Source organism: Mobula hypostoma, chromosome 4, assembly GCF_963921235.1.
Source record: "Mobula hypostoma chromosome 4, sMobHyp1.1, whole genome shotgun sequence".
NCBI classification, from domain to species: Eukaryota; Metazoa; Chordata; class Chondrichthyes; order Myliobatiformes; family Myliobatidae; genus Mobula; species Mobula hypostoma.
In genome coordinates, this window is record NC_086100.1 from 95,551,450 (window position 1) to 95,569,001 (window position 17,552).

At 44.3% G+C, this 17,552-nt stretch overlaps 1 protein-coding gene across 2 annotated transcripts in view; it reads left to right on the top strand.

Annotated features, from left to right (window-relative positions):
* The window catches only part of LOC134345475 (LIM and senescent cell antigen-like-containing domain protein 1), a 291,120-nt gene that overhangs the window by 83,644 nt on the left and 189,924 nt on the right, over positions 1-17,552 (top strand). For both annotated transcript variants that reach the window (XM_063046183.1, XM_063046182.1), the window contains exon 4: positions 14,058-14,178. In XM_063046183.1, coding sequence (XP_062902253.1) covers positions 14,058-14,178 — 121 coding nt within the window. The remainder of the gene's footprint in view (positions 1-14,057; positions 14,179-17,552) is intronic.

The following is a 17,552-nucleotide window of genomic DNA, read 5'->3' on the forward strand; positions in this document are numbered from 1 at the left end:
TCTACAATCCACACTGTACAATCCCTGCTCTACAATCCACACTGTACAATCCTGGCTCTACAATCCAGACTGTACAATCCCTGTTCTACAATCCAGACTGTCAAATCCCTGCTCTACAATCCAGACTGTACAATCCCTGCTCTAAAATACACTCTGGACAATCCCTGCTCTATATGCCACATTGTACAATTCGTGCTCTACATTCCACTCTGTACAATCCCTGCTCTACAGTCCACTCTGTATAATCCATGATCTACAGTCCACACTGTACAATCCCTGCTCAACATTCCACACTGTACAATCCCTGCTCTACAATCCACACTGTACAATCCCTGCTCTACAATCCACACTGTAGAATCCCAGCTCTACAATCTACACTGTATAATCCCTGTTCTACATTCCACACTACACAATCCCTGGTCTACATTCCACACTGCAAATCCCAGCTCTACAATCTACACTGTAGAATCCCTGTTCTGCAATCCAAACTGCACAATCCCTGCTCTACATTCAGACTGTACAGTCCCTGCTGTACATTCCATGCTGTATTATCCCTGCTCTACAATCCACACTGTAGAATCCCTGCTCTACACTCCAACCTGTACAATCCCAGTCCTACAATCAACACTGTATAATCCCTGCCATTCAATCCATACTGTACAACCCCTGCTCTAGAATCCACACTGTACTATCCCTGCTCTACAATCCACACTGTACATTCCCAGCTCTACATTCCACACTGTGCAATCCGTGTTCCACAACCACACTATACAATACCTGCTCTACAATCCACAGTGTACAATCTCTGATCTATATTCCACATTGTACAATTCGTGCTCTATATTCCACTCTGTACAATTACTGTTCTACAATCCAGACTGTAAAATCCCTGCTCTACAATCCAGACTGTACAATCCCTGCTCTACAATACACACTGGACAATCCCTGCCATATATGCCACATTGTACAATTCGTGCTCTACATTCCACTCTGTACAATCCCTGCTCTACAATCCACTCTGTATAATCCCTGCTCTACAGTCCACACTGTACAATCCCTGCTCTACAATCCACGCTGTACAATCCCTTCTCAACATTCCACACTGTACAATCCCTGCTCTACAATCCACACTGTACAATCCCTGCTCTACAGTCCACACTGTACAATCCCTGCTCTACATTCCACACTGTACAATCCCGGCTCAACATTCCACACTGTACAATCCCTGCTTACAATCCACGCTGTACAATCCCTTCTCAACATTCCACACTGTACAATCCCTGCTCTACAATCCACACTGTACAATCCCTGCTCTACAATCCACACTGTACAATCCTGGCTCTACAATCCAGACTGTACAATCCCTGTTCTACAATCCAGACTGTCAAATCCCTGCTCTACAATCCAGACTGTACAATCCCGGCTCTAAAATACACTCTGGACAATCCCTGCTCTATATGCCACATTGTACAATTCGTGCTCTACATTCCACTCTGTACAATCCCTGCTCTACAGTCCACTCTGTATAATCCCTGCTCTGCAGTCCACACTGTACAATCCCTGCTCTACAGTCCACACTGTACAATCCCTGCTCTACATTCCACACTGTACAATCCCTGCTCAACATTCCACACTGTACAATCCCTGCTCTACAATCCACGCTGTACAATCCCGGCTCTACAATCCACACTGTACAATCCCTGCTCTACAATCCAGACTGTAAAATCCCTGCTCTACAATCCAGACTGTATAATCCCTGTTCTACATTCCTCACTACACAATCCCTGGTCTACATTCCACACTGCAAATCCCTGCTCTACAATCCACACTGTAGAATCTCTGCTCCAGATTCCACACTGTACAATTCCTGCTCTACACTCCACACTGTACAATACCTGCTCTACTATCACACTGTACAATCCCTGCTCTACAATCCACACTGTACAATCCCTGTTCTACATTCCAGAATTTAGAATCCCTGTTCTACAATCCATACAGTACAATCCCTGCTCTACAATCCACACTGTACAATCCCTGCTCTACAATCCACACTGTACAATCCCTGCTCTATATTCCATACAGTACAATCTCTGCTCTACAATTCACAGTGTATAATCCCTGCCCTACAATCCACACTGTATAATCACTGCCATAGAATCCACACTGTACAATCCCTGCTCTGCAATCCATCTGTACAATACCTGCTCTACTATCCACACTGTACAATCCCTGCTCTACAATCCACACTGTACAATCCCTGCTTTACATTCCAGACTGTACAATCACTGTTCTACAATCCTAACAGTACAATCCCTGCTCTACAATCCACACTGTACAATCCCTGCTCTAAATTCCACACTGTACAATCCCTGCTCTACAATCCACACTGTAAAATCCCTGTTCTACATTCCACACTGTACAACCCCTGCTCTACAATCCACACTGTGCAATCCCTGCTCTACACTCCACACTGTACAATACCTGCTCTACTATCACACTGTACAATCCCTGCTCTACATTCCACACTGAACAATCCCTGTTGTACGATCCACACTGTACAATCCCTGCTCTATAATCCATACTGCACAATCCCAGCTCTACAATCCAGACTGTACAATCCCTGCTCTACAGTCCACACTGTACAATCCCTGCTCAACATTCCACACTGTACAATCCCTGCTCTACAATCCACACTGTACAATCCCTGCTCTACAGTCCACACTGTACAATCCCGGCCCTACAATCCATACTGTACAATCCCTTCTCTACAATCCAGACTGTAAAATCCCTGCTGTACAATCCAGACTGTATAATCCCTGTTCTACATTCCACACTACAGAATCCCTGGTCTACGTTCCACACTGCAAATCCTTGCTCTACAATCCACACTGTATAATCCCAGCTCTGCAATCCACACTGTAGAATCCCTGCTCCAGATTCCACACTGTACAATCCCTGCTCTACACTCCACACTGTACAATACCTGCTCTACTATCACACTGTACAATCCCTGCTCTACAATCCACACTGTACAATCCCTGCTCTACATTCCAGACTTTACAATCCCTGTTCTACAATCCATACAGTACAATCCCTGCTCTACAATCCACACTGTACAATCCCTGCTCTACATTCCATACAGTACAATCTCTGCTCTACAATTCACAGTTTATAATCCCTGCCCTTCAATCCACACTGTATAATCACTGCCATAGAATCCACACTGTACAATCCCTGCTCTACAATCCATCTGTACAATCCCTGCTCTACAATCCACACTGTACAATCCCCGCTCTACAATCCACACTGTACAATCCCTGCTCTACATTCCACACTGTACAATCCCTGCTCTACAATCCAGACTGTACAATCCATGTGCTACATTCCACACTGCACAATCCCTGGTCTACACCCCATACTGTACAATACCTGCTCTACTATGCACACTGTAGAATCCCTGCTCTACAATCCACACTGTACAATCCCTGCTTTACATTCCAGACTGTACAATCACTGTTCTACAATCCAAACAGTACAATCCCTGCTCTACAATCCACACTGTACAATCCCTGCTCTACATTCCACACTGTACAATCCCTGCTCTACAATCCACACTGTAAAATCCCTGTTCTACATTCCACACTGTACAACCCCTGCTCTACAATCCACACTGTGCAATCGCTGCTCGACAATCCACAGTGTAAAATCCCAGCTGTAGATTCCACACTGTACAATCCCTGTTCTACATTCCACACTACACAATCCCTGGTCTACATTCCACTCTGCAAATCCCTGCTCTACAATCCACACTGTAGAATCCTAGCTCTAGATTCCACACTGTACAATCCCTGCTCTGCACTCCACACTGTACAATACCTGCTCTACTATCACACTGTACAATCCCTGCTCTACATTCCACACTGAACAATCCCTGCTGTACGATCCACACTGTACAATCCCTGCTCAACATTCCACACTGTACAATCCCTGCTCTACAATCCACACTGTACAATCCCTGCTCTACAATCCACACTGTACAATCCCGGCCCTACAATCCATACTGTACAATCCCTTCTCTACAATCCAGACTGTAAAATCCCTGCTCTACAATCCAGACTGTATAATCCCTGTTCTACATTCCACACTACACAATCCCTGGTCTACGTTCCACACTGCAAATCCCTGCTCTACAATCCACACTGTATAATCCCAGCTCTGCAATCCACACTGTAGAATCCCTGCTCTAGATTCCACACTGTACAATCCCTGCTGTACGATCCACACTGTACAATCCCTGCTCTATAATCCATACTGCACAATCCCAGCTCCACAATCCACACTGTACAATCCCTGCTCTACAGTCCACACTGTACAATCACTGCTTTACATTCCACACTGTACAAACCGTGCTCTAAAATTCACACTGTATAATCCCTGCTCTACATTCCACACTGTATAATCCCTGCTCTACTATCCACATTGTAGAATCCCTGCTCTATAATGCATACTGCACAATCCCAGCTCCACAATCCACACTGTACAATCCCTGCTCTACAGTCCACACCGTACAATGACTGCTTTACATTCCACACTGCACAAACCGTGCTCTAAATTTCACACTGTATAATCGGTGCTCAACATTCCACACTGTACAATCCCTGCTCTACAATCCACACTGTACAATCCCTGCTCTACAATCCACACTGTACAATCCTGGCTCTACAATCCAGACTGTACAATCCCTGTTCTACAATCCAGACTGTCAAATCCCTGCTCTACAATCCAGACTGTACAATCCCTGCTCTACAATACACTCTGGACAATCCCTGCTCTATATGCCACATTGTACAATTCGTGCTCTACATTCCACTCTGTACAATCCCTGCTCTAAAGTCCACTCTGTATAATCCCTGATCTACAGTCCACACTGTACAATCCCTGCTCTACAATCCACACTGTACAATCCCGGCTCTACAATCCACACTGTACAATCCCTTCTCTACAATCCAGACTGTAAAATCCCTGCTCTACAATCCAGACTGTATAATCCCTGTTCTACATTCCACACTACACAATCCCTGGTCTACATTCCACACTGCAAATCCCTGCTCTACAATCCACACTGTAGAATCCCAGCTCTACAATCTACACTGTAGAATCCCTGTTCTACAATCCAAACTGCACAATCCCTGCTCTACATTCAGACTGTACAATCCCTGCTGTACATTCCATGCTGTATTATCCCTGCTCTACAATCCACACTGTAGAATCCCTGCTCTGCACTCCAACCTGTGCAATCCCAGTCTTACAATCAACACTGTATAATCCCTGCCATACAATCCATACTGTACAACCCCTGCTCTAGAATCCACACTGTACTATCCCTGCTCTACAATCCACACTGTACATTCCCAGCTCTACATTCCACACTGTACAATCCCTGTTCTACAATCCACACTATACAATACCTGCTCTACAATCCACAGTGTACAATCTCTGATCTATATTCCACATTGTACAATTCGTGCTCTATATTCCACTCTGTACAATCCCTGTTCTACAATCCAGACTGTAAAATCCCTGCTCTACAATCCAGACTGTACAATCCCTGCTCTACAATACACACTGGACAATCCCTGCTGTACATTCCATGATGTATTATCCCTACTCTACAATCCACACAGTACAATCCCTGCTCTACATTCCAACCTGTACAATCCCAGCCCTACAATCAACACTGTATAATCCCTGTTCTACCATCCACACTGTAAAATCCCAGCCCTACAATCAACTCTGTATAATCCCTGTTCTACAATCCACTGTGTAAAATCCCTGCTATACAATCCACACTGTACAATCCCTGCTCTAGAATCCACACTGTACTATCCCTGCTCTACAATCCACACTGTACAATCCCTGTTCTACAATCCACACTGTCCAATCCCTGCTCTACAATCCACAGTGTAAAATCCCTGTTCTACATTCCGCACTGTAAAATCCCTGCTCAATAATCCACACTGTACAATTGCTGCTGTACAATCCACACTGTAAAATCCCTGCTGTACATTCCACACTGTACAATCCCTGCTCTACATTCCACACTGTACAATCCCTGCTCTACATTCCACAGAGTACAATCCCTGCTCTGCTTTCCAGGCTGTATAATCACTGCTCTACATTCCGCACTGTACAATAGCTGTTCTACATTCCACACCGTATAATCCCTGCTCTATAATCCACACTGCGTAATCCCTGCTCTACAATCCACGCTGTACAATCCCTGCTCTACTATCCACACTGTACCATCCCTGCTCTACAATGCACACTGTCCAATCCCTGTTCTACATTCCACACTGTACAATTCATGCTGTATATTCCAGACAGTACAATCCCTGCTCTACATTCCACACTGTACAATCCCTGCTCTACAATCCACACTGTACTATCCCTGCTCTACTATGCACACTGTATAATCCCTGCTCTACAATGCACGCTGCACAATCCCTGCTCTATAATCCAGACTGCACAATCCCTGCTCTATATTCCACACTGTCCAATCTCTGGTCTACATTCCGCACTGTACAATCCCTGCTCTACATTCCATGATGTATAATCCCTGCTCTAAAATCCACACTGTACAATCCCTGCTCTACAATCCACACTGTAGAATCCCTGCTCTACATTCCATACTGTACAATCCCTGCTTTACATTCCATACTGTATAATCCCTGCTCTACAATCCACTCTGTACAATCCCTGCACTACATTCCACACTGTACAATCCCTGCTTTACATTCCATGCTGTACAATCCCTGCTTTACATTCCATGCTGTATAATCCCTGCTCTACAATCCACACAGTACAATCCCTGCTCTACATTCCACACTGTACAATCCCTGCTTTACATTCCATGCTGTATAATCCCTGCTCTACAATCCACACAGTACAATGCTTGCTCTACATTCCATACTGTACAATCCTTGCTCTACATTCCACACTGTACAATCCCTGCTCTACAATCCACACTGTATAATCCCTGCTCTACATTCCATGCTGTATAATCCCTGCTCTACAATCCACACTCAAGACTCTGATCAGGAAAACGGAGGAAGTGTACATCATATTTGGGCAACTGAGTATGAATGAATTCCTTGATGAATAAAAGGTTTAAGACCTGGCTTAGGAGGGAAATCTTTCTTTCTTTCTTTACTACTCTTTTTATTGATTTAGAAAGAGCTTATATACAAACAAGAGGAGAATTATCTCAAATATATGTATCAATAACAATACAAACAGAAAGTGAAATAGACATTATCAAAATCATACATAGTATTAAGCAAATATGTAATATATAATAAAAAAGAAAGACAGATTTGCTCAAATTTAAAGCATGAATCAAATGTCCGACTTCTTATTTTCTCGAAACTTAAGCAGTACATAATGGAGGAGAGCCAATGAAAGACAGTAGGTGGATTAGAATCCTTCCACTTCAGTAAAATGGCTCTCCTCGCCAATAAAGTTGAAAAGGCTATCATACGTTGAGCAGAAACAAGAATATTTCCTGGTTTCTATGGGATAAAGGGAAATCAAGAGAACAAGAGGGTATGAGATAGATTTGGCAAGGTAGGGTTAAATATAATTCCAGAATCAGAATCAGAATCAGGTTTATTATCACTGGCATGTGACGTGAAATTTGTTAACTTAGCAGCGGCAGTTCAATGCAATACATAATCTCACAGAGAAAAATAATAAAATTTTTAAAAATAATAAATAAGCAATAAATCAATTACATATATTGAATAGATTAAAAAATGTGAAAAATCAGAAATACTGTATATTAAAAACAAGTGAGGTAGTGTCCAAAGTTTCAATGTCCATTTAGGAATTGGATGGCAGAGGGGAAGAAGCTGTTCCTGAATTGCTGAGTGTGTCCCTTCAGGCTTCTGTACCTCCTACCTGATGGTAACAGTGAGAAAAGGGCATGCTCTGGGTGCTGGAGGTCCGTAATAATGGATGCTGCCTTTCTGAGACACCGCTCCCTAAAGATGTCCTGGGTACTTTGTAGGCTAGTGCCCAAGATGGTGTTGACTAGATTAACCTTCTACATCTTCTTTTGGTACTGAGCAGTAGCCCCTCCATACCAGACAGTGATGCAGCCTGTCAGAATGCTCTCCATTGTAAACATAGAACATAGAACATAGAATAGTACAGCACATTACAGGCCCTTCGGCCCACAATGTTGTGCCCACCCTCAAACCCTGCCTCCCATATAACCCCCCACCTTAAATTCCTCCATATACCTGTCTAGTAGTCTCTTAAAGTTCACTAGTGTATCTGCCTCCACCACTGACTCAGCAGTGCATTCCATGCACCAACCACTCACAGCTATAGGAGTTTCTGCGTGTATTTGTTGACATGCCAAATCTCTTCAAACTCCTAATAAACTATAGCCACTGTCTTGTCTTCATTATAACTACATTAATATGTTGGGACCAGGTTAGATCCTCAGAGATCTTGACACCCAGGAACTTGAAACTGCTCACTCTCTCCACTTCTGATCCCTCTATGAGGATTGGTATGTGTTCCTTCATCTTACCCTTCCTGAAGTCCACAATCAGTCTTTCATCTTACTGACGTTGAGTGCCAGGTTGTTGCTGCTGAGACACCACTCCACAAGTTGGCATATCTCACGTCACCAACAACTGTTGTATTGTCAGCAAGTTTATAGATGGTACTTGAGCGATGCCTAGCCACATAGTCATGGGTATATAGAGAGTAGAGCAGTGGACTAAGCACACAACCCTGAGGTGCGCCAGTGATGAAACAAAATCTTCTTCAGTTATATTAACAGTAAAAAGGTGACCAGGGAGAGACTAAATAATTTTAAAGACCATTAGGGCTATCTATATGTGGAGCTGCAGGAGATGACAGAGATTTTTTTAATAAGCGCTGTATTTCTCCTTGGTGTTTACTTAGAATATCATGGCTGCCAAAGAAATGAGGATAAGAAATGAGATAGGCTAGTTTGATCCAGCCTTGATGTGCATTGAGGTGGGAAAAGTGTAACCACAGACCATATGGGAGGCCAGGGAAGAAATCATGGAGACCCTTGGAAAGATATTTTTGTCATTAGCCGCTGGGGAAGTTCCAGAGGAATGGAATACTGTCCTATTTTTCAAGAAGAGCAGCAAGGGCAGGCCAGAGATCTACAGCCCTGTTACCCTGACTCCAGCTGTAGGGAAGGTATTGGAGGGATTCTGAGGGACAAAATCTGCTGTCACTCCTGATTAGGAATAGTCAACATGATTTAGTACATGGGAGGTGACGTCTGATAAATCTTTTGACGAGATAGCTAAGGGGATAGATGAAGGTAGGGCAATGGATGTCATTTCTACGGACTTTAGTAAGGCCTTTGACAAGGACCAACAGGGTAGGCTGATCTGGAAGGTTAGCTCACAAGGGATTTGGAGAAATTGGTGAAGTGAATTCCAAACTGGCTCAATGATAGGAAGCAGAGTTGTGTTTTTAATATTCAGTAATATTGCAAATACATTGTTTGATTAAGCATTCTTGTGCCTTTAAATAATTCATTCTGAATTGAAGAGATTGCCCAAGCATTTTCAGTTCAGTGATGGACTTAATGATATACTGAGAGATCATTTAGTTTGTGAAAGCATTCTAAAATGGCTCCTAACTGAAGCACAACTCACATTTAAAAGAGCAGTTGAAATTGCTGTATCAATGGAAACAGCAGGCGACTGAGTTGCAGCCAGGAATGAAAGAGAACATGAACAAAATTGCAATGTCTAAAGCATGCCTGGCTGAACAATTATCAGAAGGCCTTTGACAAGGTGCCATACATGAAGCTGCTTAGCAAACTATGAGCCCCTGGTTTTACAGGAAAGATTCTAGCATGGATAAAGCAGTGGCTGATTGGCAGGAAGCAAAGAGTGGAGAAAAAGGGAGCCTTTTCTGGTTGGTTGGCCAGTCACTAGTGGTGTTCCACGTGGGTCTGTGTTGGAACTAATTTCCCTTACGTTAAATGTCAATGATATGGATGATGGAATTGATGGCTTTGTTGCAAACAATATGAAGATAGGTGGAAGGGTAGTTTTGAGGAATTAGAGAGACTACTAGACAAATTAGGAAAATGGGCAAAGAAATAGCAGATGGAATACAGTGTTGAGGTGTATGGTTAACATAGAAACATAGAAAATAGGTGCAGGAATAGGCCATTCGGCCCTTCGAGCTTGCACCGCCATTCAGTATGATCATGGTTGATCATCCAACTCAGAACCCTGTACCAGCCTTCCCTCCATACCCACTGATCCCTTTAGCCACAAGGGCCATATCTAACTCCCTCTTAAATATAGCCAATGAACTGGCCTCAACTGTTTCCTGTGGCAGAGAATTCCACAGATTTACCACTCTCTGTGTGAAGAAGTTTTTCCTAATCTCAGTCCTAAAAGGCTTCCCCTTTATCCTCAAACTGTGACCCCTCGTTCTGGACTTCCCCAACATTGGGAACAATCTTCCCGCATTTAGCCTGTCCAATCCCTTTAGGATTTTATATGTTTCAATAAGATCCCCCCTCAATCTTCTAAATTCCAACGAGTATAAGCCTAGTCGATCCAGTCTTTCATCATATGAAAGTCCTGCCATCTCAGGAATCAATCTGGTGAACCTTCTTTATACTCCCTCTATGACAGGGATGTCTTTCCTTAGATTAGGGGACCAAAACTGCACACAATACTCCAGGTGTGGTCTCACCAAGGACTTGTACAACTGCAGTAGTACCTCCCTGCTCCTGTACTCGAATCCTCTTGCTATGAATGCCAGCATATCATTCACCTTTTTCACTGCCTGCTGGACCTGCATGCCCACTTTCAATGTTTGGTGTATAATGACACCCAGGTCTTGTTGCACCTCCCCTTTTCCTAATCGGCCACCATTCAGATAATAATCTGTTTTCCTGTTTTTGCCACCTGTTACGTACCCCGTAACTGGGTGGCCAAATCAGCAGAAATGGACCACTTAGTTGGAGTCTGGATTACTGGAACTAAGAAAGTTTTATTAAAGAAATAAGTAACACAGTACTCTAATCGTAAGGATATGAATGCAACAGATTAGCAATGATAAAACACACATGTACACAGAACTAGGGTAATAGGAATCAACCAAGCTCTATCGCAGTCTAGGGGTAAAATGATCAGTCTCAAGTGACGCAGAGTTCAGTTCAGCTTAGGACAGTTCGCAGTAATTGCTGTTGTGCCGTTGGAGAGAGAGAGAGAGGATGATATGCAAATCTGATTTCAGACAGACCTTGATGTTCTTCGCAGTTAGCTTTCAGGCGAACCCTTTTATGTCTTCTGTGGTCACCGACTGTGACCCCTCCCTTCCGGATACAACCGTTCTTCCGTGGTGAACCCAGCACCCAGGCAAGGGCGGACACACACACCAGGTTCCCGTTGATCGTACCTTTTCACCCTGTGCGTCTACGGTCGGTTCCCGGGACCAGACCTCCAGATTCACACCAACTTGTGGGGGCACACCGCTTTTCCAGGGTCTCGTTATCTCGTGATTGCGTGGTTTGTGTCATGCCTTAGCGAACCTGTTCTTTTTATCCCCCTGCTGGGGTATCGCCTGTCCATCAAACTTCAAACAGTTCAGGTTCAAAGCAATCGGTCTGTTAATACTCGGACTGGTGTCTCTTTCCGTTATCTCTCTCTCCTCTCTCATTAACATTTTGAATGTTTCTCTATTGTCTCACTTATCTCTCTCATTAGCATCAATCTTCTGATAACTTGGTTTTTCGTCACACACCAAAGGGGATAACCTCACATTTATCCACATTAAATTGTATCTGCCATGAATTTTCCCACTCACCTATACTATCCAAATCACCCTGCATCCTCTTAGCATCCTCCTCACAGCTAACACTGCCGCCCAGCTTCATGTCATCCGCAAACTTGGAGATGCTGCATTTAATTCCCTCATCCAAGTCATTAATATATATTGTAAACAACTGGGGTCCCAGCACTGAGCCTTGCGGTACCCCACTAGTCACTGCCTGCCATTCTGAAAAGATCCCGTTTATTCCCACTCTTTGCTTCCTGTCTACTAACCAATTTGCTATCCACATCAATACCTTACCCCCAATACCGTGTGCTTTAAGTTTGCACGCTAATCTCCTGTGTGGGACCTTGTCAAAAGCCTTTTGAAAATCCAAATATACCACATCCACTGGTTCTCCCCTATCCACTCTACTAGTTACATCCTCAAAAAATTCTATGAGATTCGTCAGACATGATTTTCCTTTCACAAATCCATGCTGACTTTGTCCGATCATTTCACCGCTTTCCAAATGTGCTGTTATCACATCTTTGATAACTGACTCTAGCAGTTTCTCCACCACCGATGTTAGGCTAATCGATCTATAGTTCCCCGGTTTCTCTCTCCCTCCTTTTTTAAAAAATGGGGTTACATTAGCCACCCTCCAATCCTCAGGAACTAGTCCAGAATCTAAAGAGTTTTGAAAAATTATCACTAATGCATCCACTATTTCTTGGGCTACTTCCTTAAGCACTCTGGGATGCAGACCATCTGGTCCTGGGGATTTATCTGCCTTTAATCCCTTCAATTTACCTAACACCACTTCCCTACTAACATGTATTTCCCTCAGTTCCTCCATCTCACTGGACCCTCTGACCCCTACTATTTCCGGAAGATTATTTATGTCCTCCTTAGTGAAGACAGGACCAAAGTAATTATTCAATTGGTCTGCCATGTCCTTGTTCCCCATGATCAATTCACCTGTTTCTGTCTGTAGGGAACCTACATCTGTCTTAACCAATCTTTTTCTTTTCACATATCTATAAAAGCTTTTACAGTCAGTTTTTATGTTCCCTGCCAGTTTTCTCTCATAATCGTTTTTCCCTTTCCTAATTAAGCCCTTTATCCTCCTCTGCTGGACTCTGAATTTCTCCCAGTCCTCAGGTGAGCCACTTTTTCTGGCTAATTTGTATGCTTCTTCTTTGGAATTGATACTATCCCTAATTTCCCTTGTCAGCCATGGGTGTACTACTTTCCTTGATTTATTCTTTTGCCAAACTGGGATGAACAATTGGTTATGCACTTTGGTAGAAGAAATAAAAGGGTTGACTATGTTCTAAATAGAGAGAAAATACAAGAAACTGAGGTGCAAAGAGACTTGGGAGTCCTTGTGCAGGATTCCATAAAGGTTAATTTGCAGGTTGAGTCTGTGGTGACGAAGGTAAATGCAACGTTAGCATTAATTTCAAGAGGACTAGAATATAAAAACAAGGATGTAATATTAAAACTCTATAAAGTGCCAGTGAGGCCTCATTTGGAATATTGTGAGCAGCTTGATGTGCTGAAAATGGAGAGGATTCAAAGGAAGTTCATGAAAATGATTCCAGGATTGAATGGCTTGGCGTATGAAGAGTGTTTGGAGGCTCTAGGCCTGTATTCACGAGAATTGAGAAGAATGAGAGGTGACGTCACTGGAACCTATTGAGTAGTAAATGTACATGAATGGCATAGGTCATTACACTACCACGTCATAAGTGCATGCCTCACTAAAGTATATCGAAGATAACATGCATCACTCGGGCTCCCTTGTTTTTCTTTCAATTAGTTTAACATTTTGTAGTGACAAAGCATAACAGAAAACTGATTCTCCAACTAGAGGACCTATCTGGATTACCGTCAACCCCAGAGGCTTGTGATCTGTAGAGTATTGGGTTGTCTGTTATTCATTATTTATGTAAATAATTTCAATATGAAAGCACACAGCACAATTAACAGATTTGTTGATGATGCTAAATTGTAATGAAGAAGATTACATTGAATTGCAAAGTGATCTCGATCGGTTAGTGAGATGGGCTAAGGAATGGCAAGTGAATTTCAACTCAGGAAGAATGTTTCGGACAGTTAAGCTAACAGAATTCAGCACTGTCGGTAGAGAAGGCTGGTGCTGAGTGTCAATGTTGCAGCATTTCCTTTAGCTTTCATTAGCTTTCCTTCTGTTTGTCCAGGGGAGTTCATCATCGGCCGTGTCATCAAAGCAATGAATAATAACTGGCACCCGGATTGCTTCTGCTGTGAGATTTGCTCGGTGGCCTTGGCTGACTTGGGCTTTGTGAAGAATGCGGGCAGGTAGGTTGCTTGGGCGGTGAAGAAAATGTTCATGATGTAATGTACTCCATGCCTCGAGAGCCAGAACAACAATTCATGGCTTTTCTGTTGTCTCAGTCTCTATAGCCCAGACTTCATATAGTCATTGTGTTGTTAATGTTGTTTCATGGGGCAAATAAAGCAATTGGCACACAACGCACTGACAGCGGATGCCAGAAACCATCAGCAGGTCAGGCAGTGGCTTTGGGGAATGAAATAGAGACATGTTTCAGCATTTAGAGAAACAGAGACGGATACATCATGGAAACAGGCCGTCAACCCACTGAGTCTGCCTTGAAGACCCACCACCTATTTACAGTAATCCTACGTTAATCCTTCTACTCTTCCCACATTCCTATCAACTCTTCCAGATGTATATTGTAGGCAATTTGCAGTAGCCAGCTACCTTACCAAGCAGTACTCCTTTGGGACATGGGAAGAACTGGCAGGAAAGCCAGGGGGTCACATTAAAAGACATCCAGACTCCACACTGACAGCACAGGAGGTCAGGATTGAATGGAGATCGCTGGGGCTGTGAAGCTGTGCCAATATGCCACCCTTGAAGCTGACTCTTGTATCTTTCTCCATGTATGCTGCCTGAACTGCTGAGTGTTTCTAGTGCCCTCTGTTTTAATTTCTGACTTGGAGCACTTGCACTCTTTTTTTTTTGCCAAGCCAGTGTATGACCCCCTAGGGTAAAAGTGGGGCATGTTTCTGATTGATCTGAACTGTTGGTAGAGAGGGGTGAGTACTGACTGGAGGCCGGGGAAAACATATGCTCTTCCACTTATTTCTGTAGCTACTCAGATAGGAAGCGCCTCTGCTTAATGCCTTAGAGCAGTACGGCGCAGTAAACTCGCCTAGGTGAGATGTCCAGCAAGGTTCCGTGCTGCCAATCTTCCATCGGTTTTTATTCACACTGAACTTTCAAGACATAATAAGGACTGTAAGACACAGAAACATAGGCCAATCTGTACGTTACAAAAGTAATCTTTAACTTTACATGTTGCTTAAAAAAAGAAAAATTATCCACAGAAATATTGTACACGAACTATGATAATAAACAGGATAATTGGTCTTGTGAGCAAGAGGACCAATAGGAACTCATGATCTAATGATATGAAGAAGGAGACTGAAGGAGATTGATGGACCCTCGGGTTGGAGATCTGCAGCTGATGCACCAGACTGCACATGGGTCGAGGTAACAATGCACTGTTCTGATAGTGTCCTTGCATGCATGAAATAGCAGGAGTGGAGGATGTACAAAGTGTAAGAGCTACACTGATGTGTCTCATGTAGGAGCAAAAGTGAGATGGGACAATGAGGTTATATAAAGAGTAAAAATATACAAGCAGGAACATTTGCCTTTGATTGTTTGAAAAGGGTGTTTGTGAATGTAATGTGTAAGTTAGAGTGCAGTTAAGGCTGCGGGACAGCAGGACCCATGGAATTCAATAGGGTTATCGTGTTGTGTTGTTGGGAAGTGGTGGGGAGAGTTGGCAGTGGAATTGGATTTGCGGTGTGTATGGGGATGGATGGGTTGTGTCACGTTGATTTTACACCGAGTCTGTGGAGGGATGTTAAATGGACTGGGTGGGGTGCAGCACTGAGAAAGTTGGGTTGTGGAGTTTTAATACGCATTGTCGGAGATGGTCAGATGCAATGGTGTGATACTGGGGATGTTGGTATGGATAACCATACAGCTGGGGAGAAGCGTGTAGTAGTTGGTGAGGGAAATATTGATAGGGATTATGTTACAACATTGAGATCAATGTGAAGTATTGTGTAGCTCCAGCAATGTAATTCTGGAATTGCTGGATTATGTTATAATACTGGGAAAGTAACACTGGGAATGTTGGTAGAGTGTGTGAAAGAACACTGGATGGAGTGTTGGAGTGTTGGTGCAGGGTGTTGGGGAGGAGTGTGATGGTGTGTTGGTGTAGAGTATTGGCGAGAAGTGTGATGCAGTGTTGGTGTTGGGTGTTCGGGTGGGGTGTGATGGTGTGCTGGTGTGTGGTGTTGGGGAGGACTGTGATGGAGTGTTGTTGAGTGTTGGGGAGGAGTGTGATGGTGTGTTGGTGTGGGTTGTTCGGAAGGAGTGTGATGGACTGTTGGTGTAGGGTGTTGCGGAGGAGTGTGATGGTGTGTTCGGGAGGAGTGCAATGGAGTGTTGGGGAGGAGTGTAATGGTGTGTTGGTGTAGGGTGTTGGGGAGGGGTATGATGGAGTGCTGGGGAGGAGTGTGATGGAGTGTTGGTGTAGGGTGTTGGGGAGGAGTGTGATGGAGTGTTGGTGTAGGGTGTTGGGGAGGAATGTGATGGAGTGTCGGTGTAGGGTGTTTGGTAGGAGTGTGATGCAGTGTTGGTGCAGGGTGTGGTGGAGGAGTGTGATGGACTGTTGGTGTAGGGTATTGGAGAGGAGTGTGATTGAGTGTTGGAGTAAGGTGTTGGGGAGGTGTGCGATGGACTGTTGGTGTGTTAGTGTGGGGTGTTGGGGAGGAGTGTGATGGAGTGTTGTTCTAGGGTGCTGGGGAGGAGTTTGATGGAGTGTTGGTGTAGGTGTTGGGGAGGAGTGTGATGGAGTGTTGGTGTAGGGTGTTGGGGAGGAGTGTGATGGAGTGTTGGTGTAGGGTGTTGGGGAGGAGTGTGATGGAGTGTTGGGGAGGAGGGTGATGGAGTGTTGGGGAGGAGTGTGATGGAGTGTTGGTGTAGGGTGTTGGGGAGGAGTGTGATGGAGTGTTGGTGTAGGGTGTTGGGGAGGAGTGTGATGGTGTGTTGGAGAGTAGTGTGATGGAGTGTTGTGGAGGAGTGTGATGGTGTGTTGGGGAGGAGTGTGATGGAGTGTTGGTGTAGGGTGTTGGGGAGGAGTGTGATGGAGTGTTGGTGTAGGGTGTTGGGGAGGAGTTTGATGGAGTGTTGGTGTAGGTGTTGGGGAGGAGTGTGATGGAGTGTTGGTGTAGGGTGTTGGGGAGGAGTGTGATGGAGTGTTGGTGTAGGGTGTTGGGGAGGAGTGTGATGGAGTGTTGGTGCAGGGTGTTGGGGAGGAGTGTGATGGAGTGTTGGTGCGGGTGTTGGGGAGGAGTGGTGATGGATTGTTGGTGTAGGGTGTTGGGAGGAGTGTGATGGAGTTTGTAGGGTGCTTGGGAGGGGTGCATGCAGTATGGGTGTGGGACGTTGGGGTGGGGTGTTGGGGAGGAGTGTGATGGACTGTTGGTGTAGGGTGTTGTGGAGGAGTGTGATGGAGTGTAAGTGCGGGGTGTTGGGGAGTTTGATGGAGTGTTGGTGTAGGGTGTTGGGGAGGAGTGTGATGGAGTGTTGGTGTAGGGTGTTGGGGAGGAGTGTGATGGAGTGTTGGTGT